At 46.9% G+C, this 26278-nt stretch overlaps 2 protein-coding genes across 2 annotated transcripts in view; one reads left to right on the plus strand and one right to left on the minus strand.

The window, feature by feature from the left end:
- Positions 1-14487, plus strand: part of LOC129699423 (NHS-like protein 1) — a 229287-nt gene extending 214800 nt beyond the window's left edge. Inside the window, 4 exon segments of the mRNA XM_055639194.1 lie at positions 2291-2988; positions 2990-5339; positions 7040-7157; positions 10635-14487. Coding sequence (XP_055495169.1) covers positions 2291-2988; positions 2990-5339; positions 7040-7157; positions 10635-11454 — 3986 coding nt within the window. The 3' untranslated portion in view covers positions 11455-14487.
- Positions 14488-19677: 5190 nt separating this feature from the next.
- arfgef3 (ARFGEF family member 3) overlaps positions 19678-26278 on the minus strand; it is an 85937-nt gene continuing 79336 nt past the window's right edge. Inside the window, exon 34 of the mRNA XM_055639195.1 lies at positions 19678-24933. Within this exon, the coding sequence (XP_055495170.1) occupies positions 24742-24933 (192 nt within the window). The 3' untranslated portion in view covers positions 19678-24741. The remainder of the gene's footprint in view (positions 24934-26278) is intronic.

Below are 26278 nucleotides of genomic sequence, written 5' to 3' on the forward strand. Positions count from 1 at the left end.
GTCAAATGTCTTTTAAATGCTGTTATCGCACATGCCTCACCTACTTCCACCTTGTGTAGAAAGGAACTGCAGATGCTGGTTTATTCCAAAGATAGACACAAAGTGCTGGAGTGACTGAAGAAGGGTCCTGACCTGGAACATCACACATCCTTTTTCTCCAGGGAGTTACACCAGCTCTTTGTGTCTATCCTCTGGCAGCTTGTTCCATAAGTCTACCACCCTCTGCAAATATACCGTCCTGTTAAATTTGTCCCCTCTCAACTTAAACCAATGTCCTTTAGTTCTTGATTCCCCTGGGGAAAAAGACTAAGTATTCTATTCCCTCATTTTTTTATCTTTTAAGTTCATTCCTCATCCTCCTTTGCTCCAAGGAATAAAGTCCTAACCTGCCCAACCTCTCCCCATTGTTCAAGCCTTTGAGTCTTAGCAACATCCTGATAAATCCCTGCACTCTTTTCTTCAGCAGGGTGACCAAACCTATTGTAACATGACATTCCATTTTCTATATTCAGTTCCCTGAACTTTGAAGGCCAACATGTCAAAAGTCTTCTTCACCATCCTGCCTAATACTTGAACTCCTAGATATCTCTACTTTACAGCATTCCCCAGGCCCCACCATTTACTGTGAAGGTCCTACCCTGGTTTTACTTCCCAGAATGTAATCCCTCGCACTTTACTGAATTAAGGTCCATTTGTCAGCTGTAATTCTTGATGACCATCTTCACTGTCTATGATACCATCTATTTTTGTGTCACATGTAAACTTACTAATACTACCTTGTAAATTATCATCAAAATCATTGAGGTAGATGACGAATGGGCCCAGCCCTGATTTCTGAGGCACACCACAAGTCACAGGCCTCCAGTCCGAAAACAATCTAACACCACCACCATCCTCGCTTCCTACCATGAAGGCATTCTGTATCCAGTTAGCTAGTTGACCCTCGATCCCATGCAATCTAACCTTCCACAGCAACCTACACAGCAGCAAATTCCTACAATCCGATAACAAAGAGATAAACTTCTTTGGTGATAGTGTATAATATATCTTGTCCCAGATAACGCCACTGCTCTGCAAAATAATGATACAAGATGCTTTACAACCCTTTTATTAAGGTCCCATTCCAAAATTCAACCTCCAATATTATGTCTGGAGTGAGACTTTTGTTCTGGTTAGAAGCTGGTGGGTTCAAGTGAGTTAACAATGCAGAACATTTTGAAACATGCCAGGATTTTGATCAGCACCTTATAAATGGATGGCTATATGAATTGTACAGTTTTGATGGATGAGGCGGAGAGTCACAACACTAAAACAGGTCCTTTGTAATATCCACATCGACCATCAGGCATACGTTTATACTAATCCGACAGTAATACAGTCTTGGATTTGCCGAACTTCCCAGATTCTACCTCTCAACTCCACATCAGGGTAATTTACAGCAGCCACTTAACCTACAGGCCCGTTTTGGGAAGTGGGAGGAAAATAAACATCTGGAGGAAACACACACAGTGACAGTCAGAGAAGCACAGGGCACTCAGAGAGCACACAAGGTCAGGATTGAGTCCGGATTAGCGCAGCTGTGAGGCAGCAGCTCTATGAGCCACCCCCGCATAGCTCGCTCGGGTGGCCATGCCTCCAATTGCTGAGGCCCTAAGCGTCGGAGTTTCCTGTGTAAACCTCTCCCTTGATCTCCTTAATTAAGATGCACCTCACAGTAGCTTCTTGATGAAACATGCAATTGGTCACCAGTCACAGCTTTTGAAGGTTGGCGCAGTATTTGACTACACATTGAAAAAGGTTGGTTTATAAATGCAGTGCCGCTGTTGACAAATACACGAGGGTGTAGCTTTAAGGTGAGGGGGGAAGTTCAAAGATGTGCAAGTTAATTACCCAGAGGAGAAGTGGCGGAAGATACACTAGTAAAATTCTGGAGGCATTTAGCCAGATACATGAACAGCAAGGAATGAAGAAATATGGATCATGGGCAAGCTGATGGATTAAAGAAGATAGACACAAAACGCTGGAGTAACTCAGCGGAACAGGCAGCAACTCTCAAGAAAAGGGATAGGTGATGTTTCTCAGACTTAAATTGGGATGATGATCAGCATTGACATGATGGATCAAAATGCCTGTATCAGTACGGTTTTATGTTCATTTAAATGCAGATTCTAATGCTGAACTAATGGTCGTTGCTTCAGATCTTTGCTCTATAGAGCTCTATTTGCTGTAATGTCACAGAGTATTTTGCCAGCAGTGGTAACAGATTTGTAATTGTGTTTCATGATGACAGGCACAGTACAGACCCCAGCCAGAGGTACATCCAGCATCCTGCCGGCTCACTTTTCCACCATGAGTCGCCTGGAGAGCAGCAGGTCCAACAGGGCACGTTCGACGACCAGGGACTCGTCCTGCCAGACGGAAGAGATCAAGGTAGTGCCGCCGTCGGTCCGCAGGATCCGGGCACAGAAGGGACAAGGGATCGCGGCCCAGCTCTCCGGCTCTTCAGGCAACATGTCGAGCACCCCCCAAGCCCACGATGAGCTGCGCTTCCACAGCCTGCCGCGGCCGTGTGCCAGGGCCACACTACAGGATGGGGTGGCCTGCACGGCCGGCCGATGGCAGGACTCGTGCGGCTCGCTGCCTAGGCGAAGGGGCAGCTCGGAGGCCCAGGCCCAGACCAGCCTGCTGCCCCGGCCCAAGTCCCAGGAGCTGGGTGGGTCCCAGCCGGCAGATGAGGATGCCCTGGGGACCTCGCCCCGGGCCGGGACGGGTTCATCAGCCGAGGCGGTGCCCACGGGCAAGGCCCGCTGCTGGGCCCCCGGCACGTCGGTCGAGATTCCGGCCAAAGCACGGGAAGAGCACTGCTCCTCCAGCGGCAACTGGAGCGGCAGCAGCGGCGGCGGTGGCTCAGCCCGGCAATCACCGACCTTGGACAGAGCACCGCCCCCATCTCCCTCGGACTCTGCCGTCTGCCTGGCGGTGCGTCCGCCCGTGGGTTGCCGACAGCAAGACCCAGGCACACCACTCGCTCTCCGATGCGGCAGAGGCCAGGTGGAACTGCCTCTACCTGAAGGAGCCATCCTCGCCCGCGGGTCTGGCAGAGGGTGAGGGATGGCGGCACTTGGGAGAGCGCTCCCTCAGCCGCAGCATCTCGCTGAGAAAGACCAAGAAGCCGCCGCCGCCGCCAGCCCGCAACGACTCCCTGCGCCGCAGGGCTAAGGGCAGCGGCTCCCTGCTCAGCCCCTCGCTCATCGCCAGCCTGCAGCGCTCGCTGGAGGGAGGCCTGAGCCGCCAGGACGGGCCCCAGGCCCCCGCCAGGCCCTCCGTCTCCGTCTCCGTCGAGGGACCTGAGCCGTGGCTCATGCGTTCCCGCAGTCAGAGCAGCAGCAACAGCAGTGGGCGGTCGACGGGCGGCAGCATTGCCTACTCCACCGGCGCAGTCACCACGCCGTCGCAGAGCGAGACCAGCAGCCTGCGCTCCGACTCCGGCGATCCCTGGGCCTACTACAGTCAGGAGGCCGAGGGATGGAGGCCGGGCACTTGGGACGGTGCCGGGCAGCCCAAGCCGAAGAGCTTGTCCCCGGACAAGTCTCTGGGCATCACCTCGCCATCTAGCGGCTACTCCAGCCAGTGCAACACGCCGACCAGCGCTGGCCCCGGCCTCGGCTTACCGCCACCCTGCCGAACTTCGCCCAGGCCCAAGGCCAAGCCCAAAGTCCCTGAACGCAGGTCCTCACTGCGATCCTCCCTCTCCGCCTCCTCGTCCTCTGCCTCGCTCTCCTCCAGCGCTTCCGAGTCACGGCCCCAGGCGGCGGCTGTTCCCTCGCCTCTCTCCCCACCTTCTGCCACTGTCTCTGATCTGATCACGTCGGTCCATAACGCTCCTCCCCCTCTCTCCGCCTTGCCCTTTCCCGCTGCCCCGGTGCACCTTCCCCTGCCTCCCCCTGTCCCTCTGCTAGAGTTGCTGCATACGTTACCCCCTCCTGCACCCCCTGTGCAAGGATTGCCCCTTCCCGCTGTGCCTCTGCCCACATCGCCCCCTCCCACTCGCCTCCTGCCAAAGTCACCTTCTTTCAAGCTCCGTCTGCCCATGTCACCCCCTCCTGCGCCCCCTGTGCAAGGATTGCCCCGTATCGCCGTGCCTCTGCCCATGTCACCCCCTCCTGCGCCCCCTATGCAAGGATTGCCCCTTCCCGCTCTGCCTCTGCCCACTTCGCCCCCTCCCACTTACCCTCTGCCAAAGTCACCCTCTGCCAATCTCCCTTCGAGCATGGCACCTCCTCCTGCTCCCCCTCTTTTTCGACTCCCTCTGCCCCCCATGCTCCTTCCTGCCCCCCCTGTGCCCCCCTCGCCCCCTCCTTTGCCAACCTCGCCCCTTCCGTCAGCGCCCTTGCCCCCTCCGCCCCCCCTGGACCTGGCGGCACTCTCCGGTGGGAAGAAGCTTCCGCGCTCGTCGGCCCTCTCCTGCCGGGAAGAGCCCAATGCCCGTGGGCAGCAGGGTGATGCCCACAGGGCGGCAGCAGTGGGCCCTCCGCTCATCACGGCCGACGCCCTGCGGACGGTGCAGCTGCGGAGCGTGAGGCCAGGCGGGCAGACACAGCCCACCAGGCCGGGGATCGCGCGGCACAAACCGCCATTGCTGCAGCGGCCCTTGTCCCTGCAGAGCCCTGGCAAGCGTGCCCACAATGCCAGCACGCCAGCTGTGAAAACACCGCCTGCTCGGGCGGCTGACCTGGTGGACTCAGAGAGCAGGGCCGGCAGTGTCAGCGAGCCTGAAACCCTAGCAATCTCCAGCATAGCTCCAGCCACACTCACGAGCGAGCTCCTATCCACACTGGAGCCACTGCCTTACAGCTCTGGAGCCACTGACCAGGGTAACGGTGCCAACACAGGGGTCAACCTGGAGCCCGATCCAGAGGGGGCACTGACGCCCAAGAAGTCCAAACCGCCCGGCAGAATGCCACCTCCCATTGCCAGGAAACCCAAGCTGAGCCTTCTGATACCACCCTCACCCTGGGAGATCACCGCTCACGACAAGAGGCCGCCAGACGTCTCCAGGTCAGCCGCAGAGAGCACGTCTTCAGCAGCAGAGTATGACGGGATTGGTGGGGGCCTGCCGTCACCGCCAGATACCGACTCCGGCAACTCCCGCCCTGCCGAGAGACCAGAGGGCACGCCACAACCACAGGCCTGGGCAGCTGATCAGACTGATGGCGACAGAGCAGTAGAAAAAAGCCAGAAAAACTCCAGAACAAAAGAAGAACAGGGAACAGATTCCTCACCGACTTGGGATCATGTGGACGAGAGCAGCACCACACCCTGCCATGAAAACGAAATAGGTGAGATTCGGAAATGGCCACAGTTTCCCTTCTCTCTATGTGCACTTTGTCCCTTTTCTCTCTTTTCATTTCTTACACTTCGCATGTCCTTATTTCTATTCTATTCCCTCTTCATCTATAACCCTCCCCCTCTAACCATATAACCATATAACAATTACAGCACGGAAACAGGCCATCTCGGCCCTACAAGTCCGTGCCGAACAAATTTTTTTTTCCTCTTAGTCCCACCTGCCTACACTCATACCATAACCCTCCATTCCCTTCTCATCCATATGCCTATCCAATTTATTTTTAAATGATACCAATGAACCTGCCTCCACCACTTCCACTGGAAGCTCATTCCACACCGCCACCACTCTCTGAGTAAAGAAGTTCCCCCTCATGTTACCCGTAAACTTCTGTCCCTTAATTCTGAAGTCATGTCCTCTTGTTTGAATCTTCCCTATTCTCAAAGGGAAAAGCTTGTCCACATCAACTCTGTCTATCCCTCTCATCATTTTAAAGACCTCTATCAAGTCCCCTCTTAACCTTCTGCGCTCCAGAGAATAAAGACCTAACTTATCCCTTGCTCTCCTTTCTCACTCTTACCTTTCCTTCGCCTCGCTTCCTTTTCCCTCGCATCTCGCCCACTGCTTCTGGTCCGCTCATTGATGCTGCCTTCCTCTTACTTCAAGTGATGAAAGATGGTTGGGGTATCAAACAGTTGCAGGATGGGTGTGCAGTATTTGGGGTAAGATTGTTAACAAAGGTAAGACAGGACAGAGGATAGTGTTTAAAGGGTGTGATACTCTTGTGTTTAACACAAGCAGTGTAACAAAATCAGGTTCACTAACAGGATGTGAGGGTACAACATAATATTAAAAAATAGACACAAAAAGGTGGAGTAACTCAGCGGGTTAGGCAGCATCTCTGGAGAAAAGAAATGGGTGACTTTCTGGGTCAAGACCCTTCTTCAGACTGATAATCACTCACCCGGAACGTCACCTATTCCTTTTCTACACAGATGCTGCCTAACCTGCTGAGTTACTTCAGCATTTTGTGTCTATCTTTGATTTAAACCAGCATCTGCGGTTCCTAGCTACACATAATGTTAAATAGACTGGGATCAGGCCAAAGGACCCTTCACAGTTCTTCAATAAAACCCTGGCTGTCCCTGCAGGTGAAGCGCATTTTTCACACGGTTGTCCTGTCTCAGTTCTACACGGCTAACCCCTATATTTTGTGACTGTAAAAAGGGGCACCTTTCAGCAGTCACTCCTCTCAATTCGAAGGATCTTTGATGATTCTATGTGGGTGGTGGCACAATGGCACAGCGGTAGAGTTGTTGCCTTACAGCTCCAGAGACCCAGGTTCAATCCTGACTATGGGTGTTGTTTGTACTGTGACCGAGTGGGATTTGCCTGGGTGCTCCGGTTTCTTCCCACACTCTAAAGACGTTCAGGTTTGTGGGTTTGTGGCTTCAGTAAAATTGTAACTTGTCCTTGGTGTGTGTAGGATAGTGCGAGTGTATGGGGTGATTGCTGGTCGGCGTGGACTCGGTGGGCTGAAGGGCCTGTTACTGCACTGTAAATCTAAGCTGAACTAACCTAAACCTCATTCTTGAAAACGCACATCAGCACAGGGTGCTTTGATGGAGTTAGGGGTGTAACAGGGTGTTTGTTGTAACAGTCAGCTGGAGGTTAACTGCTGATCTTTGACAGATGACGTGTTTGAAGAGAGTCCTGCCAGCTTGAACAGCAGCAGCGGGGACTGCGGTGAACAATCAAGTACTCCAAGCCGACCCAGGACTACAGAGGACCTGTTCGCCGCAATTCACAGGTATGGGTGCAAGTGATTCCCCCATTGATCAGGGGTTGAGGAGCAAGCTGGGCAAACGTGGAGAAACGGGATATAGAAACATAGACATAGAAACATAGAAAATAAATGCAGGACACAAATTACGGAGGATCTCTCCTGGACTACAAACACCACCACAGCAGTCAAGAAGGCCCAGCAGCGACTCTACTTTCTGAGGATCCTCAGGAAAAACAACCTGGAGGAGAAGCTGCTGGTGTCCTTCTACCGCTGCTCCATCGAGAGTGTGCTGGCGTACTGTATAACCACATGGTATGCCAACTGCTCTGCAGTGGACAGGAGAGCCCTTCAAAGGGTCATCAACACCGCACAAAAAATCACTGGCTGCCCACTGCCTTCCCTGAAGGACATCTTCAGCTCTCGCTGCCTTGGCAGGGCAGCCAACAGAGAAGGACCCTTCCCACCCTGGACACAACCTGTTCCACCTGCTGCCCTGCGGCAGACGGTACAGGTCTTTCAAAACTCGCACAAACAGACTCAGAGACAGCTTCTACCCCATAGCCATACATGAACTTAACAATGCAAAATAAGTAATAACACCCACATTCAATTGAATGGTTCTACCTCAGCTGCTATTGATATTTATCTGTAATTTTTTTTATATGTATATATTTTTACCTTATATATTAAAAATTGCTCTTATGAATCGCACCATGGGATTGACTTTTAAATTTCGATGTACCATGTGCAATGACAATAAAGAGATTCATTCATTCATACATTCATACATTCATTCATTCAGTCATTCATCCATTCATTCAGGAGTAGGCCATTCGGCCCTTCGAGCCTGCACCGCCATTCAATATCTACATAATCTCATTTGGCTGACCCATATCCCCTCTAAACATCAGAATCATAGAAAATAAGTGCTGCCTTTCGGCCCTCTCCTGCACCGCCCCTGATCCCTGATCATAGCCACAAGGTACCTGCATCTAATACCCCCCCTGGTAAATATAGCCAACGCATCTAACTGGTCTCCAACGAACCTTCTGTGGCAGAGAATTCCAGAGATTCACCACTCTCTGTGTGAAAAAAATGTTTTCCTCATCTCGGTCCTAAAAGATTTCCCCTTTATCCTTAAACTGTGACCCCTAGTTCTGGACTTCCCCAACATCGGAAACAATCTTCCTGCATCTAGCCTGTCCAACCCCTTAAGAATTTTGTAAGTTTCTATAAGATCCCCCCTCAATCTTCTAAATTCTAGCGAGTACAAACCGAGTCTATCCAGTCTTTCTTCATATGAAAGTCCTGACATCCCAGGAATCAGTCTGATGAACCTTCTCTGTACTCACTCTATGGCAAGAATGTATTTCCTCAGATTAGGAGACCAAAACTGTACGCAATACTCCAGGTGTGGTCTCACCAAGACCCTGTACAACTGCAGTAGAACCTCCCTGCTCCTATACTCAAATCCTTTTGCTATGAAGCAAATCCTTTTGATATAACGGGAAACTCTGAGCAGTGGGGAAGATGGTAGAAGCCTCATGGACAAGGAAAATGGAGTGGGTTTAGTACGAAGCCCTGAGAGTTGTGAAAGTGTCAAGTTAGAAAATACTGTGATCACACAACCGCTTATCGTGTCTATATTCCCTCCTGTTTACAAGTGCACAATGCTGGGTAAACTTTATGCAACTCGCCGACTCTGTTGTCCACAGAAATCGTAGTATTATTTCCAGGGACCAGTACAGGTGCTGTGAATCTCTCTACACATGTCCCACTCATTATCACAGCCTCCCATTTCTTTTGTCTGAACCAACTAACAGCTGGACGATACGATAGAACTTTAGTTATCCCAGGAGGGAAATAGATCTGCCAACAGCCATAAAACACAAGATACATGAAATTAAAGTGACGAGTGGAAAGGATTGATGATGTGCGAAGATTGGGGAGGTGGTGGGGGGGAAGGGGAGTCAGTCTACCCCACAATAGAAGATGGTGGAGTTTGTACAGTTTGATAGACACAGTGAGCATGATCCGCTGTATATTTCTGTACTACATCCTGGTGGAACCAGTCTATGGAACAACTAAGAGTCATGGAGGGATGCACTGTATTGTCTTTTTAACAACCTTTTGGAACGCAGATCCCCAGTAACGTTGCCCCTCCGAAATAGGTTGGAATGTCATGGAATCATGGACTAAGGCTCGTCAATTTTGAGCTGCGATTCCTGAAGTTTCACTCATTTATTGCATGAGTAGCGACCACGTTTTCCATTAGCTCCTGCCTACAGTGGCTTCAATACATCACCTTCCCTGCTTATCTTCATTCATTGTAAATGGATTTAATTAATTAATTAAACACAATTCTACACTGTTGCCAGTTGGTCCCAAAACACCCTCGCTCAACATCCGCATTTCACAGACATTGGATTAAAACAGGGATTGAAGGAATGTGGGAGGGAACGGGACTGGGATCAAAAAGGTAAGAACGGGTTAGAAAGTAAGGCATAGAGGAGTCAAGGGAGTGATGGGAGCGCTGCAGACTCCATTGCTCAAGACAATCTGGGATAAAGTCAGGACTGTTTTTGTTTTTCTGTATTGTGATTTAACAGGGAAAGTAGTTAAATGGATGTTAAAAGGAGGCAAAAGGAAAATTTGAAGAAGGGTCTCGACCCAAAACGTCACCCATTCCTTCTCTCCAGAGATGCTGCCTGTCCCGCTAAGTTACTCCAGCATTTTGTGTCTACCTTCGATTTACACCAGCATCTGCAGTGGAAAATAGTCAGATATCAGGAAGTATAGAGGGAGGTAGTTTGAGATTGAGATTTTTTTAATGCTTTTTGTATGTTTCCCGTCTTTCTCTCACTCCACGCAATTTTCAGCTTTCTTCCCTCAATCTTATTATCCCTCTGTAAGTATATCCCCGTCCCTTCTTTCCGCCTCCAATGCCCTCCCCTGCTCTCCGCCTCTGCTTCCCCTATCCATACTCTCCATGCTCTACTCCACTGTCCTTTCTCCACCTCCTCTCCCCCACTTTTATTCACCTTCCCTTCTCTCCCGCAGACTTTCCCCACCTCTCCTTTCACCAGTGTTGCTCTGTCGAGTGACTGATGATAGACACAAAATGTTGGAGTAACTCAGCAAGCCAGGAGGCATCTCTGGAAAGCAGGAACGGGTGAAGTTTTGGGTCAAAACCCTTCTTCAATCAGGGAAGAGGGAAATGAGAAATGGAAGGGTACAAAGAACATAAAAGGTGCGAAAAGAGCAGATCAAAGCAGACGATGATCAAGGAAATGTAGAAAGGTTCATTGTTGGAAGAGGGGAAGGTGACAACAAGGCATACAAAGTAAAATTAACACAGTCGGAGAACTATGCTGAGGTTGTGACGGAGAGAGAGGGAAAGCAAGGGTTACTTGAAGTTAGAGAAATCAATATTCATACTGTTGGATTGTAAGCTGCCCAAGCAAAATATTAGGTGAATAATGATGTCCTTCACACTTTTAGGTCCAAGAGGAGGGTACTGGGCCGGAAAGATTCGGACGACGAGTTCAGCCGGACGCAGTCACCGTCGTCTCCGGTGACCCCGACCGGCTCGCTGGCCAGCCCGTGCTCCCTGCGGCAGGCGGGCTCCATCCAGCGGAACCTGCGCAAGTCCAGCACCAGCAGTGATAGCTTCAAGGCGCTGCTGCTGAAGAAGGGCAGCCGGCCGGAGCAGAGCTGCCGCATGTCGGCCACCGAGATGCTCAAGAGCTCAGACCCCAGGCAGCGTCCGGCCGATGCCGAGCAGGCCGTCGGGCGCCCGTCGGGCCAGCGGGGCCGCAACCCGCGGGAGGAGTGGGCTTCTCACGAAGGTCCGATGCCCAGAGGCGCAGGGCTGGGCGTCCGCTACGGGCGCTCCCGGACCCCGCCGTCGGCCGCCAGCAGCCGTTACAGCGCCAGGCTGCACCAGCACCGCCTCCACAGCAGCCCCATGTCCGTCATCCGCGAGGCCGAGGCCTGGGAGGCCGCCGATGATAGCCGGCGGCGCAGCGACGGAGACGTCAGCGTCCAGAGGACCGTGCCGACCAGTGAAGCCAATAAGCAGGAGAACCGGGACCCTCTTATGTCACCGTCTAGGTCGGCGGCACCGTGCGCCGCCATTATGACGCCAAATGTTGCCAGCCAGGACTGGGAGCCTATTACATCACCGTCAGGGGCAGCGGCACAGGGCTCCGCCATTTTGACACCAGGCGTCAGCAGTCAGAACTGGGATCCCCTTACGTCACCATCACAGGGTGCCGCCATTTTGACAGCGGGAGATGCCAAGCAGGACTGGGACTCATGAAGGACACAACAAAAAACACAAGGAGACTGATTCCACCCACTCGCTTTTCTGTTTTTGTTTATTTTTTAATTCCTCAGAGACCAAGCATTGGCACAAGCCAGCCAAGGAGAAGCCCACTGAATAGATCTTTTAGTCTTTCTCTGCCTGGGCTACAACAGGGAGGACTGGCAATTGTATACCACCAGTAGTGTAGCAAGGCGCCCCTATGATGTGGTGCTGAAAGGATATCGTCTCTAAGTTTGTAGAGAAAATTGAAAAGACGCTGGGAATATGGGATAAAAGCAGGAATGGCAATAGCTTTGCTTTGGAAAGAGAAAGGCAGTTCAGGTCAAGGCATCTGTGTGGCACCCGTCCTGACATCATGAATCCATGGACAAAGAGGCACTTTTTTTCAGCTGAAGAGAAGAGTTCCAGAATGGAAGGATGCAGTAGAAAGCCAATGTGACACTTGTGTCTTTTACCTACCTGGTGTGTAGATAAACAGGGAAAGATCTGGAAAGGAGAAATTACAAGATAAAAGGAAAGGGAGTCAGATATTTGAAGATGAATAGTGAAATAGTAGAAGCGAAATAGTAGAGAGAGAGAGAGAGAGAGAGCAGTGAGATGATGGGCTCGAGTACTCAGCTCAGACGACTGGGTTTTTTTGACGTGTTTCAGAGTTTTTTTGCGTGGCAGGCGGTTAATTCCGCTTGTGGGATTTCCTGAATGGAGCTGTGGAGGAAAGAATTACACTGTTAGCAAATGGTTGGATTGTGGGAGATCTCAGAAACTGGACAGTGCAGAGGCAGATCAAAACAACATGACTAATCCAGTCCGTGACCGTTTGTAGCAGAAGAGAGGAAATAGTATGTCATGGAAATGAAGGCTTAGTGTTGTGGTAATTTTGTTGAAGGTTTATTAATTTCAGATACTTGTAGCAGTTAGATGCAAAACATCTGTGCAGAGCCGTATTTTGCACATTTCATGGCTGCCGTACTTGGCTGTTAGACCTATCTGTGGCGTTATTTCAGACAGATGTGGTTGGCTTCGGTATTCCTAAGGTGCTGGAGTGTGGGGTGAAAACCTAGCGTGTGGTCAGCTGGAGTTGCATCTTCTAATTCCTTCTGAAAGGGCCAGCTCATAGTCAAGAGGGCCTGGCCCATGTCTGTCGAGGAGGGAGGAGTGTCATGCTGTGCTTACTTGCCGACTCACACTGTGCCTTCAGTAGAAGACCTCAGCAGGGGAAGGAGGTGATAAACCAGCATCTGCAGTTCTTTCTTACACAAAAGGGAGGTGAAGGATGCACAATAGGTGTCTACCAGGATCCCAATGTTTCTCCATCCACCCAAAACACAGTTGACCTACTTTTCCCAGCACTCAGTGAAAAGTAGGTCCAATAGTTATATTAATGACAGCACTAGATAGACCGGCCCCAATTGCATCGGATGAGCCTGCTGTTCTGCCCTCTGACCTGGGCTCCCTTGGCACAAAACAGGGATGTACGGTAACCCTTCACCAGCCGACATGCCCAGTGGGCCAGACCTTTACACACTGCGAGCTTTGGTTTCAATGCTGGAAACCTGCCACGTACACAACAGTTGGAGGACACTCCAGCAACAGAGTTGTGGAGGGATAGTTGCCCATGTACTGCACGCAGAATTGGTGCACAATTCATGTTGTCCCACAAGATCTCGATGGATCAGTGATGACTGGAGGCTGGCTGTGCAGGCACTGTTCCACCCTGGCTCACTGTTGTGTGGTCTCTGCACCTACAACCCCCACTTCCTTCTCCAATATTCCCGCGTGATTTGAATCTCATCACCAATTGAAAAGCATCATACTGTAGGTGCTGGAAATGTGAATAAAATATGGGAGAATACTGGAAATACTCAGCAGGCCATGTAGCATCTGCAGAGGGGGAAGCTGGGGGGTGGGGCTAAGTTAACCTTTCAATCCTTGAGGCAACCAATTGCTACTTAAATACAAGGTACTGTCCACCTGTTTGTTTGTCCCTCCACTACCCTATTCAAAGGGTTCCTCAGTCTCCTTATCTGTGCCTTTCTCAGAATCCATGACGCGCACGCACTGTGTTAAGTGCCTTCTCCACACAGCAGTGGGAACCTGTCCCTTTGCTCTCCCCATCCTTTGCCTTTCCACCGGTCCCTAACACGGTAGGCTGCGTCTGAACAGGATGCCGTGGCTCGCTGCTGACAGCTAGTGGCAGGTCATGGACACTGCAGCAGCCAAATGCAATGTCATCTCACTCTCAATTCGTCCAGGAAATTAGGCTAATTTGCACTGCATGGCATGGTTCTCAGCACAGATTGCGAGGCAATTTGACTGTGCCATCAAATACTCTGGTTGCTTTGGCATCAAATTCTGGCCTAGTCCTGAATCCTTAACTACCTACAGTGAATATCAAACAGACACAGAAGGGAAAAGTAATGCAGTATCATATTTTTTTAATCTAAATTGGCTGGCATAACATTGGAACTTTGCCGTGATTAGCCTGAACATTGGCTTTAGCATGTTCCTAAAAATACCAATGTTGGGAGTGTGAGAGAGAGGAGGTTAGTGTGGAATTGAGCAGTGATGAATCCCTTGGTTAAACTGCCTCACTAACACTCAGTGGCTAAGTTAAATGTATACTCTCCTGGATAGGATGGAAAGGAGTGGCTATTATTAGCAAAGAGGAATAGAATCAGAGAGGGAGGCTGGTTAATTGCTGATTGGAACAGTTGTGCAGATATAAATATGATTTGAACATTCTGAATCCTGTAATACTTGCCGACACCCAGTTACCAAAGATAACAAGCATTTCCTAGAAAAACAAAACACCTGCAGTATTTTTCAAGTAAACTTCAAAGAGTTTATGCATGAAACTGCACATGGAGAGCCTTAGATATTAAACTAAAGCAAAACTCAGATATGAAATAAACACCAAAGGCAGGAACTTAATCAGACATCAAATAGAAAGAGATGTTTCCTGCTGCACACCCTTTATAGATTGTTTTTACGTGTACAAAGATTGTAAAATTGTCTCTTTTCGGGGGGGGGGGGGGGGGGGGGGGGGGGGATTCCTTTTTAAACTTTTTGGGGGGAATTTGTACATTTTAGCTATTTGGGGTTTTTTAAAGTTGAGAGTTTTTAGATTATTTATTTTAGTACAGAGGGAGATTGAAGTCTGCTTTTCCATCTTGCCTCTATTGTGTCTTGTGTTTGCTGTTATTGGGGAAGGAAGGAGAGGTGGTTAGAAGGGTTTACTTAATTCCCGTGGGAAATGCTCAAAACACTGCGGCCTTTTGACGTGCCCTGTTAATTTTGTAATCAGGATGCTGTGTTCTCAAATAAAGCAAAATTTTCCTCTGAAGTAAAAACATTTATTCTTTCATCCATGTGACACATTATCAACATATTAAGTGTTCGGTGTTAGTTTGTTTCAGAACAAAATCTCTTCACTAATAGCTCAGATGGTAAATATTACTCTGTGTTTAAAAAAAAGACTTTCTGGCAATGTCAACACGACTGGTGGAGCTGTTGCCTTGCAGCTCCAGAGACCTGGCTTCAACCTTGATCTTGAGTATGTCAGTATGAAGTTTGCACGTTCTTCCAGTGACTGTGTATTCCCCTAAGTGCTTCAACATCTGAAAGATGTGCCAATTGGTAGGTTAAATAGTTACTGTAAAATATCCAAAGTGGAGATGGATGGTAGGAGAATGAGAGCGTGTTATAGACAATAGGTGCAGGAGTAGGCCATTCGGCCCTTCGAGCCCGCACCGCCATTCAATGTGATCATGGCTGATCATCCACAATCAGCACCCCGTTCCTGCCTTCTCCCCACATCCCCGCAGGTTGCTGCCCATCCCCAATTACCACTAAATTTAGGAGGCAGCTAAGGCTCAACCACAAAGGTGGGTCTTATGTCACATTCATCCAGATCATGTAAGGTTGGTAGATTCCCTTACCTGAAGGACCTTGATGAACCAAATGTAGACAAAAATGCTGGACAAACTCAGCGGGTGAGGCAGCGTCTATGGAGCGAAGGAATAGGTGACGTTTTGGGTCGAGACCCTTCTTCAGACATTGGTGAACCAAATGTTTTCATTTAAGAGATTGCACAGGTTTCATTATTGATCTTATTAACATTAGCCTTTTTACCCCAAATGCAATTATTTTTATGGAGATTCAAACTCATGTTATTTGGATGGATTGTCAGGATGTTACTTTGTTCTCTCCTACTTTTTGCTTCAAATTTCTCAATATGCCACATCCATTAGTGGGGCATTGGCAGAGCATCAGCCAATATTGAATGCTCAAGACAGTAAATCCACGACCTTTAGACGTCACCACCCAGAGCCTCATTTTAGAGAGGTAAAGGGATTTAGTGAGGAAATTCAAGGGCTGACGGCAGTGCTTGCAACTGGTTGATCCTACAGATACTTAAACAGCATTCATGGTAAATGCTTCCATTTTTTACTGATAATTGGAAGAAGCCTAATCGGTTAATAATTTTAGTGACACAGCCCTGATTTGGCCATTTCTTTGTTGTTAAGGTTCAATCTATGGATGAATATGATAAAGTCACACAACAGTCAAATCAATCATGGATGGCAATTTCATTTTTGAGGGACTAGAAACATAGAAGCATAGAAATTAGGTGCAGGAGTAGGCCATTCGGCCCTTCGAGCCTGCACCGCCATTTAATATGATCATGGCTGAACATGGACTAGTGAATCAGATGGGTTTTGGTTCCATGATCCCTAAACTGACATGTTATCCTGTTAACATACAATTTTGACAAAAAACAATTTTAGACTGGTCTAAATTTTAGACTGCCTCATTCAATATAGAAAAATAATTGTCAACCCAATTCTAATAGCGGTGATCCATCGGTGGAAGGGATAACATCAAATTAGCCTGAAACCTCTCCTCTTGGAGGTCATATCCATAAGTTTGCAGACATAACAAAAATTGGTGGTGTGGATCGTGAGGTGGGTTGTCAGAGATACAAAAGGATGGATCAGTTGTAAATCTGTGTGGAGAAATGGCAGATGGAATTTAAACCATGCAAGCATGAGGTGGTGCATTTTGGGAGATCAAATGTAAGAGGAAAGTGTACATTGAATGGTGTGAGGATTGATTCACAGAGGGATCTTGGGGTTCAAGTGCATAGGACTTTAAAAGTGGCAACAAAAGTGGACAGGGTGGTAAAGAATCCGTACATGCAGATTGGTTACCTTCATCGTTTGGGGCATTGCTTACGAAAGTTGCCAAGGTACATTGTATGTGTATAGATGTTTGGTTAGGTCACATTTGGAGCATTAGGTGCAGTTATGTTTGACAAATTACAGGATGTGGACGGTGTAGAAAGGATTCATCAATATTTGATTGGAATGGAGAATATTAGCCCTAAGGAATGATTTGGCAAATTTTCTTGTTTTATCTGTTGCGTTGGAGGTGGTAATAGTGACCTAATAGAAGTATATAAACTTAGAAGAGGCAAAGGATGGCGAAGACTGTATCTTTATCCCAAGGTGGAAATGTCAAATATCAGATGATATGTATAAGGCAAGAGGGGAAATGTTTAAAGGAGATTTGCAAGGCAAGTTATTATTACACAGAGAGTGGTAGACTTTCCTTTAAAGTATTGTTAAAAACGATGTAAGTAGGATCTCAGAAAGATCAGATGTTGTTCAGAATGTTGCTTAACCTTGCTCAGAAGGTAGAACTCCTACTAATCAGACTATCGGTAACAAAGTAATGTTGAAATGCTCTTTCCAGAGCAGACTGTCCAAATCCTGTCCTACTATGATGCTTGGGTGATCAGAATCCAAAGCAGGAATTGAACCTGAGGCCTTCTGGTCAAGTCACAACATCAAGGTGAATTATAAAGGTAACTTGCACTTGTGATTTGTCGTTAATAATAACAGCCTAAGTTGCTTCATGGCAATGTCTTCAGACGTAGGGGCAAGTACTAATCAATTCATCAAAGGCTGGTCAAATAATCCAGTTATAAGGAGGTTTTAAAATGAGGAATGAGAGGTGGAGAGTTTTAGAGGGAGTAGTCATGGCCACCAAAGTTGGTGTAATCATGAAAAAGGCACTCCAGTGCCTTCTCCTTCACAGAAATTTAGAGATTCAGCATGTCACCAATACTCTTAACAAACTTTGACAGATTCCGTGTAGAAAGTATCCTGACACAACCCTCCCCTCCATCAAAAGATGGTAGGATTTATCATCAGGGAGCCTAGTGCCTGGGCCATGCTCTTTTCACGCTTACCAGCGGACATCAAGTTCAAGTTCAAGTTCAAGTGAGTTTATTGTCATGTGTCCCTGTATAGGACAATGAAATTATTGCTTTGCTTAAGCACACAGAAAATAGTAGGCATTTACTACAAAACAGATAAATGTGTCCATATACCATGATATAAATATATCCACACATGAATAAATAAACTGATAAAGTGCAAATAGCAGAAAGTGGTTATTAATAATTAGAGTTTTGTCCGAGCCAGGTTTAATAGCCTGATGGCTGTGGGAAAGTAGCTATTCCTGAACTTGGTTGTTGCAGTCTTCAGGCTCCTGTACCTTCTACCTGAAGGTAGCAGGGAGATGAGTGTGTGGCCAGGATGGTGTGGGTCTTTGATGATACTGCCAGCCTTTTTGAGGCAGCGACTGCGATAAATCCCCTCGGTGGAAGGAAGGTCAGAGCCGATGATGGACTGGGCAGTGTTTACTACTTTTTGTAGTCTTTTCCTCTTCAGGGCGCTCAAATTGCCGAACCAAGCCACGATGCAACCGGTCAGCATGCTCTCTACTGTGCACCTGTAGAAGTTAGTCTTCCCTGACAAACCGACTCTCCGTAATCTTCTCAGGAAGTAGAAGCGCTGATGAGCTTTTTTGGTAAATGAGGCACAGAAGCTTGAAGTCTCACACCACGAGGTCCAGAAACAGCGACTTTCATACAACTATCGGGTTCTTGACTCATCCCAGTCTGAATCCTACCTGGTAACGGAACATTATGGACCACCTCTTGCACTAATGTGGATTTGCTTTTTATTCTAATTGCAATTTACACTAATGTCCTGCCTTTTTGCAATTTTTTAAAGAAGTTTTGTGTAATTTATGTATAATCTGCTTTTGTGTGTTTATCTGAGACTATGTGCCTGTAATGCTGCTGCAAGCAAGATTTTCATTGTACATGTACCTCATTGTACTTGTGCATATGACAATAAACTCAACTTGAATTAAACTCAGGGATGACAAACAGCCCCGATTTAGAGGATCTCGGAGGGATCTGCTGACCTTCTACCGCTCGTCCATCGAGAGCCTGCTGACATACTGCATTACAGCATGGTATGGCAGCTGCACCATGGCAGACAGGGAGAGGCTTCAGAGGGTAACCAGGACAGCGCAGAGGATCATTGGCTGCCCTCTCCCCTCCCTGATGGACATCTACACCTCCCGCTGCCTTAGCAGGGCAAAGAAGATCATCAAAGACAGCTCCCATCCTGCGTTTGGACTGTTCGACCTGCTGCCCTCTGGAAGGCGCTATAGGTGCATCAAATCCAGGACAAACAGACTCAGGAATAGTTGCTTTCCGAGAATTATATCTACTATAAATTCAAATTCACACATGCACTGACTACACCGCCCAACACGGACTTCCATCTGTATATATGTATGTAGCGCCGCAGAATTTGTGCACCTATCCCCCCCCCCCCCCCCCCATCTCCCTTCTGTTTTTTTTGGGTTTTTTTTCTGTTTCTTGTTTTTTGTGCTAAATTGTATGTATGCACTGAGTACGAGCAGCTTTCAGTTTCACTGTACATGTATAGTGACAATAAATGGCATATCTATCTATTCTAGAGAATAGTAGACCAAGTGCAGACCCGTTGGGTCTGTTTCCCCAACGCGCATTGGGGGGGGGGGGGGGGGGGGGGGGGGGGTAGAAGGATTTGATTAAAAATGTGTACATAAACACGACAAAATTTAATCAGGAGTGGATACTTAGAATGAAAAGTGAAATCTCTACAGATAGATAGAGATAGATAGATTGATTGATTACAGGGAGCCCCAAACCTCAAACATAATGATGAAAATCTTAAAAGTCAAGACTTTGGTGAACCAGAAGTCAATAAAGGTGATAGATGAACAGGACCTGGTGCACACTAGGACAAAGACAGCAGAGTTTTGAATGTGTTTGTGCAAGGAAGGTAACACAAAGAAAGCCAGTGAGGAGTATGTTGAAATAATTTAATTTTGAGGTCTCAATAGCAGGAATACTCAGAAAACAAAAAGAAAACTAGCCGCAGTAAAACTCAGCTCTAAATGTGCACCTGCATTTTTTATTTGACAATACAAGCAACATAAATATAATTCATCTCATAATTGCTTTTTAGAATGTAATTTTGAAAGTAAAGTGGCATAATCAGACTACTATTGGCAGAGCAAAAATATACATACAGATATGGCTTTCATGACATAAATTAAGCAATACCAACAGCAAAATTCCAAACAGCCAAACGTGAACTGAAATGCCTGGAAAGCACAAATACTTTATAAATAAAAAGTAAATTAATTATTTCACAGTGACTGTGAGAACAGGATTGAATGAGGGCTGTGAAGATGTTGTACACAGTTTCATGTGGCAAGGTCTGAATTAAGACGCGGCCCAGATGCATCACTGAATATTTGAAGTGTCGATCTGTGTGGAATTATTAAACACTACATTTACTCCATCTGTGAAAATATATCTAGCTGGATTTGTCCCTCGCACAAGGCAAGATGGTTGCGGTTGTTGGAGGTCAATCACCCCACTTTCAGGACGTCACAGAAGATCCTCAGGGTTGTCTCCTAGGGTCAACCATTTTCAGTTGCTTCATTTAAGACCTTCCCTTGCCACATTCAAGGTTGGAGGTATTCATTCATAACCAGCAGTGTTCAGTTGGCAACTGATCAGATAATGAATTTGTCTATACCCATTGGCAGCAAGGCTTGGACAACCCATCAGGCTCAAGCTACTAAATGGTAAGTTGCATTCACATAGACAATGATCTCTAATAAGTCTGGGTCTAACCATCTACTCTTGATATTCAACAGCAGTTATGGTGTACCAACGATAAAATGCACCGAAGTAACTTGTCAAGACTTCTTTACCAACACTTGCCAGTCTCTACAGTTTGGATAAGGCTGCAAGTGAAAAATAATTGTGTTCCTTTAACCTTACGTTGCTTTGAGAGACTGCTTCTAAGATGCTCGTAATAGTGGGGGAGGCAGAAACAAAAATTAGAGAAGACGACTTGCATTTTAGTGGCGTTCACATCTTCCTAATGTTTCAGAGTCAATGACGTTCAGTCACAATGTGTCACTCAATGTGTGCAGAGCAAGCTCCCACAGACAGTAATAATGACCGGATAATTATGTTGATGTTAACTGAGAAATAAAGATGCGTCAGGGTTCCAAGATAAGTCAGGGTTCCCCTATCCTTCTTGAAAATAGTATCTCAGGATCTTTCCATCAGAGAGAAGCTTGGTTACATACTTTACACTTTAGATGTACCAGACTGTGTCACATGGAGCAGCACAAGTTTATTGGTGAGATATGAATCCATAACCTTTCCCATTTGTCAGATTTGCTATAGATGACTGGAAGAGCAATCGGTGAGATGACAGACTGTCTGCGCCTCAACAGATGTGGGGAATCTTGGCGGTCCAACAGTTTTGGTTACACGTTGCCAGTGGCTTGGAGGAAAGAGTGCCAGCACGGGTCTCGATGTGCAAATAGACACAAAAAGCTGGAGTAACTCACGGGGCAGGCAGCATCTCTGGAGAGAAAGAATGGGTGACGTTTCGGGTCGAGACCCTTCTTCGGTGTGCAGGAGCTTTTTGGACTCTGACAGAATTTAATACTATTGACTAGCAAAATACTTATTACTAGTCATGGAACCCACTTGAGTTGATGAGCTTTAAAAAAGTGCATAATCTTAGAGAAACAAAGTTAATACATACAGGATACCAATAATATATTTTCCGTGGTCTAATCTTTGATGCCATTGTGATTAGTTTACGTTGGTGACACCCTTCGCCGTTGCATAATAGATTTCCTCGGTTTCAGTTGGTGCTGCGTTTGTGTTGGTGACAGTGGAGGCTGGTGGGCGAAAAGAATTATAAGATTTCCACCTTTAGTGTAGGCAGGAGGAGTCATGGCTAACATAGCCAGTGCCAAGGAGGGACTGACTAGCCATACTGGACAACATATTAGACAGAGTTGGTGCATGTGAGTATGTTAAGGGTTATTGTGGTTATTATTAAGGTTTCAAAGGTCTTTTATTGTCACATGTACCAGTTAAGGTACAGTGATATACGAATTACCATACAGCTATACGTAAAAAAAGCAACAAGACCTACAACTACATAAAAGTTAAACATCCACATTCCTCTGTGATGGAAGGCAAAAAAGTACAATCTTCTTCCTCTTTATTCTCCGGAGCAGATGATCCATCCGCCGAGGTGATCAAATTTCCTGCGTTGGGCCGATCGAAGCCTCCGTGGCTTGGAGTTCCCAAAAACAGTCTCTGACCAGAGACCGCGGGCTCCGTGATGTTAAGTCCGCAAGCACCCATGGTTGGAGCTCTGAGGTTAACCCTGGCAAAGGGATTGCGGGCTCCGTGATGTTAAAGTCCCGTAGGCTCCCCGCGGTGGAGCTCGCAAAATCGGTCTCCAGCAAAGACCGCAATTCCTCAATGTTAGTCCACAGTGAGGATGGAGATATGATACTGAACCAAACAAAAATCGCCTCTCCGTTGAGGTAAAAGATTAAAAAACGTTTCCCCAACTCCCCCTACCCACCCCATACATAAAACAAGGGAAAGAACGCTATAAACATACATTTTCATACAAGCTAAAGAGCACAAACATACATTTAACACATACATTTAAAACACGAAGCAGGAAAGGTCAGACTGATTGTTGGCGCCACCTGGTGGTTCATTGTGGGTTTTATGAGCAAGGGCAGCATTCACTGCTCATCCTTAATTGCTCTTGAGAAAATGATGGTGAGCTGGCTCCCTGACATGCTGCCGTCCTTCTGGTGGAGGTGTCCCCACAAGGCTGTTTGGACAGATCCAGGATTTAAAGGTCTGGTGATCTTTTGATAAATCAGGATTGTGTGTGCAACAGAACAGGGATATATATGGCTTCTCACACACTGTTTGGGATTGTGAGTCGACCAATCGGCCCCTCAGGCCACTCAATTCCTTGCCTTTGCTGCATACCCCAAGTAAGACGTCTTCACCAAGAATGAGCAAGAATCAATAGAGATGGAAGAGGGGAAGGAAAAGCTTTTGGGAATATTAGCTCCCTGGTTGGTTCCCTTTTAGCCACAATAAGGTGGCGGATCTGGTCGGTGAATCGGGTGGTGAATCTGGAATTCTCTGCCACAGAAAGCTGAGGAGGCCAAGTCAATGAATATTTTTAAGGCAGAGATAGATAGATTCTTGATTAGTACGAATGTCAAGGGTTATGGGCAAAGGCAGGAGAATGGGGTTAAGAGGGAGAGATAGATCAGCCATGATTGAATGACGGAGCAGACTTGATGGGCCTAATTCTGCTCCTATCACTTATGACATGACCTTACATTATGGTGGATTAATTTGGCATCTGCAGAATGAGTTCAATACAGTGGATGGTGGAAATACAAAACAGAAAATGTCTAAAATAATCAACACGGCTGCATTGCACCTGGCCTGCTGAGTTTGCCCAGGACTTAACACTCATCCTTTTGCACGGGATGTGGGTGAGCTAAGGCTTTGGCTCTCCAAGAGTTAAAGCCACTGTGGGGTGTGGACAGAGTGGGGGTACTCAAGGCTTGGGGAGAAGAGGATGCAAGTAGGAAGGGAAGAGCTATGGAGAGTTGGTGGACAAATTTGAAGGTTGTGGTGGGATTTTGCTGGGTTGAAAGTCAGACAAGGCTGGGAGGAGGACACGTGAGGAATTAAACAATAGTGTGGCTCTTTGGGCAGTGAGAACAGCCAAAACAACAACAACAACTTACATTCACTCATTGCCTTTAACGTTGACGTCCTAAGGCACTTGACAACAGGGTTATCAATGGCGTCACCTGTAGCACTGCAGGCTAGTTGCACCCATCCTCAAGTGACAAATCAATGCAATAGCTCCTCATGACTGGGGTTCTCAGAAGTTCCTACAAAGGACTGGCACAGGTGCAATGGGCTAAATGGCCTCTCTCTGCTGTGTTTCTTTTTTTTCACTGGGGATGAAATAAAAACTTTTGTCCAATGTTTCCAAAAGTGAAACATTTGTTCCCATCCCCTGAAAGTGGAAAAAAGCAACAGAACTACACCTAATGTTGAATTACCAGAACATCCATTTGCAAAATCTGAAACTATCGAATAAGTGAAAGCTGCACACCGGCATAATTGTAAAATTGCACTGCCAGGTTCTTACTAACTTCCATATAGAGAAAGTTACTCATGCAGCAGAAACATTTACCCAAAGATTTCAGTTTATATTAAAACAAACAACAAAGGTAGCAGTACTATCTGATAGACCAGTCCAATGGAAATCCAGGGCACAAAGTGAGGAACAAAGGAACGAGGGGAAGTTACAGATGGGATGCAATCTCAAAGTAGGGAAGATGTTAGCCAGTGCTCTTTACACATAGTTACCAATACTTGGAGCAGGCAGCCTTGAGCAACTGAGCCCAAAATGTTGGTATCGTTCTGGAAAAGTACTTTGCATTTCAAAAAGAGTATGGTCATGCATCAACTTTGATGAAAAGAATGTGTAGGGAGACCTTCCACCTCCTCCATCTGCTTCAGCTTACGTGTCCAGGTAAAAGATATTCACAATTGCCCCGATGGGTGGGACATCCAACTGGACGTGTGACTGAAGCTTTGATTTGACTCATGTGGGTAAGCCATTTGGAACCAAACAGTGTCTGTTCTGAGCCATGATCGCCGCTCCTCCAACACTACCAAGTGGCGAGGTGGTATAGCCACATCTTGCAGATTGAACTATTGAATATGTAATGCTCCCACCTCTTCTCAAAAACTGATATGTGTTCACCAACGCTGCAGAGCATATTCCTTGGTACAATTCCTTTGGCATCTTGGTTGAAGTGACTCTCACAGGGAGTAAGCCAATGGCCAGCGATAATAAATGGAGAGTAATGAGTTCTGATCGTGAGGCAATGTCTCTGTCAGGATTGATAAAGCAGGTCACGCAGAAACTGAACCATTGTGCTTCATGAAGACAGATTCCCTTTCTTCCCCATTGTGGGTGGATATTACATGATGATGTCGTAGACTCTTCCCACTCTTCCCAGCCATTCCCGGACAGCCTGACGAACGCGGATGTCGGTTACGTGACAAGTGAGCTGGCTGATACTCGGATACACTGAAGGCTGCAGTGCTGTGAAGGTTTGATCTGGGAGTAGCTGGATTTGGTTGAGGATAGTCAGTATCATATTGGTCCATGCCTATAATTGAAAAGCTATTTTAGTGAGACCACAACAATTTGCCTTTAGATTACGATTACATAGTGAATGTCGCAGGACACTTTATAGCAATGTTATCAAGAACATAACAAGATAGAAAATGCCAGTAGGAGTAAGTAATTTGACCCCTAAAGAACGCTCAAACTTCAATAAGACTGCTCCTTATACAAAAAAAACCTAGAGCAGTGGAGTAACTCAGCGGGTCAGGCAGCATCTCTGGAGAACATGGATAGACGACATTTCAGAAAAAGGGTTCTCCCATTTAAGGGCGAGTTGAAGAGGAATTTCTCCTATGAGCATTGTGAATCTATAGCATTCTCTACCCCAAAGAGCCGGAAAGCCGAATCATAATACATTCTAAGCAGATTTGTGATCTCATGGAGTTATTAAGGATTTATCAAGGAATTAGGAGATTGAGAACCTCATGACCTGGTTTATCGCAAGTCAAAGGAGTTAGTGATGAACTTCAGGAAACAAAGTGGTACACATCGATGGTGTCAAGGTAGAGATAGTTGAAGTTCCTAGGAATAAATATCACCATTTTATCGGGATGCATCACAGCATGGTTTGGAAACAGCTCCATCCAAGACACGTCATGCTGCTTCGGCAAGGCCACCCGCATAAACAAGGATGAGTCTCACCACAGTCACTTCCTCTTCTCCCCTCCACCATCAGGCAAGAGTATATAAGCGTAAGAACGCACACCTCTAGATACAGGGACAGTTTCTTCCCAGCTGTTATCAGACAACTGAACCATCCTATCAACAACTAGGACTATCTTTAATTGGACCACCTACTGGACTTTATTTTGCACTAAACGTTATTCCCTTTATCATGTATCTAACACTGTGGATGGCTCAATTGTAATCATGTATTGTCTTTCTGCTGACTGGTTAGCAAGGTCTTTTCACTGTTCCTCGGTACACAATAAACTTAACAAAATTAACGACATTTGCATAGCCTGGCGGGCCTTGCTGTTTCCCCACACTGGAAAGTCTAACATGGGCAGGACCTACATAGTGAATGGTAGGGCTCTGGGAAGTGTTGTAGAGCAGTGGGATCTAGGAGTGCAGGTACATAGTTTCTTGAAGGTAGAGTCACAGGTAGATGCGGTGGTCAAAAAGGCTTTTGGCACATTAGCCTTCATCAGTTAGAGTATTGAATATAGAAGTTGGTTCAAGTTCAAGTTCGTGAGTTTATTGTCATATTGCAGTTATACAAGACATATTGCAGTTATATAAGATGTAGGTGAGGCCGCATTTAGAGTATTGAGTTCAGTTCTGGGCACCATGTTATAGGAAAAATGTTCTTAAGTTTGAAAGGGTGC

This window comes from Leucoraja erinacea, chromosome 8, assembly GCF_028641065.1.
Source record: "Leucoraja erinacea ecotype New England chromosome 8, Leri_hhj_1, whole genome shotgun sequence".
Lineage (NCBI taxonomy): Eukaryota > Metazoa > Chordata > Chondrichthyes > Rajiformes > Rajidae > Leucoraja > Leucoraja erinaceus.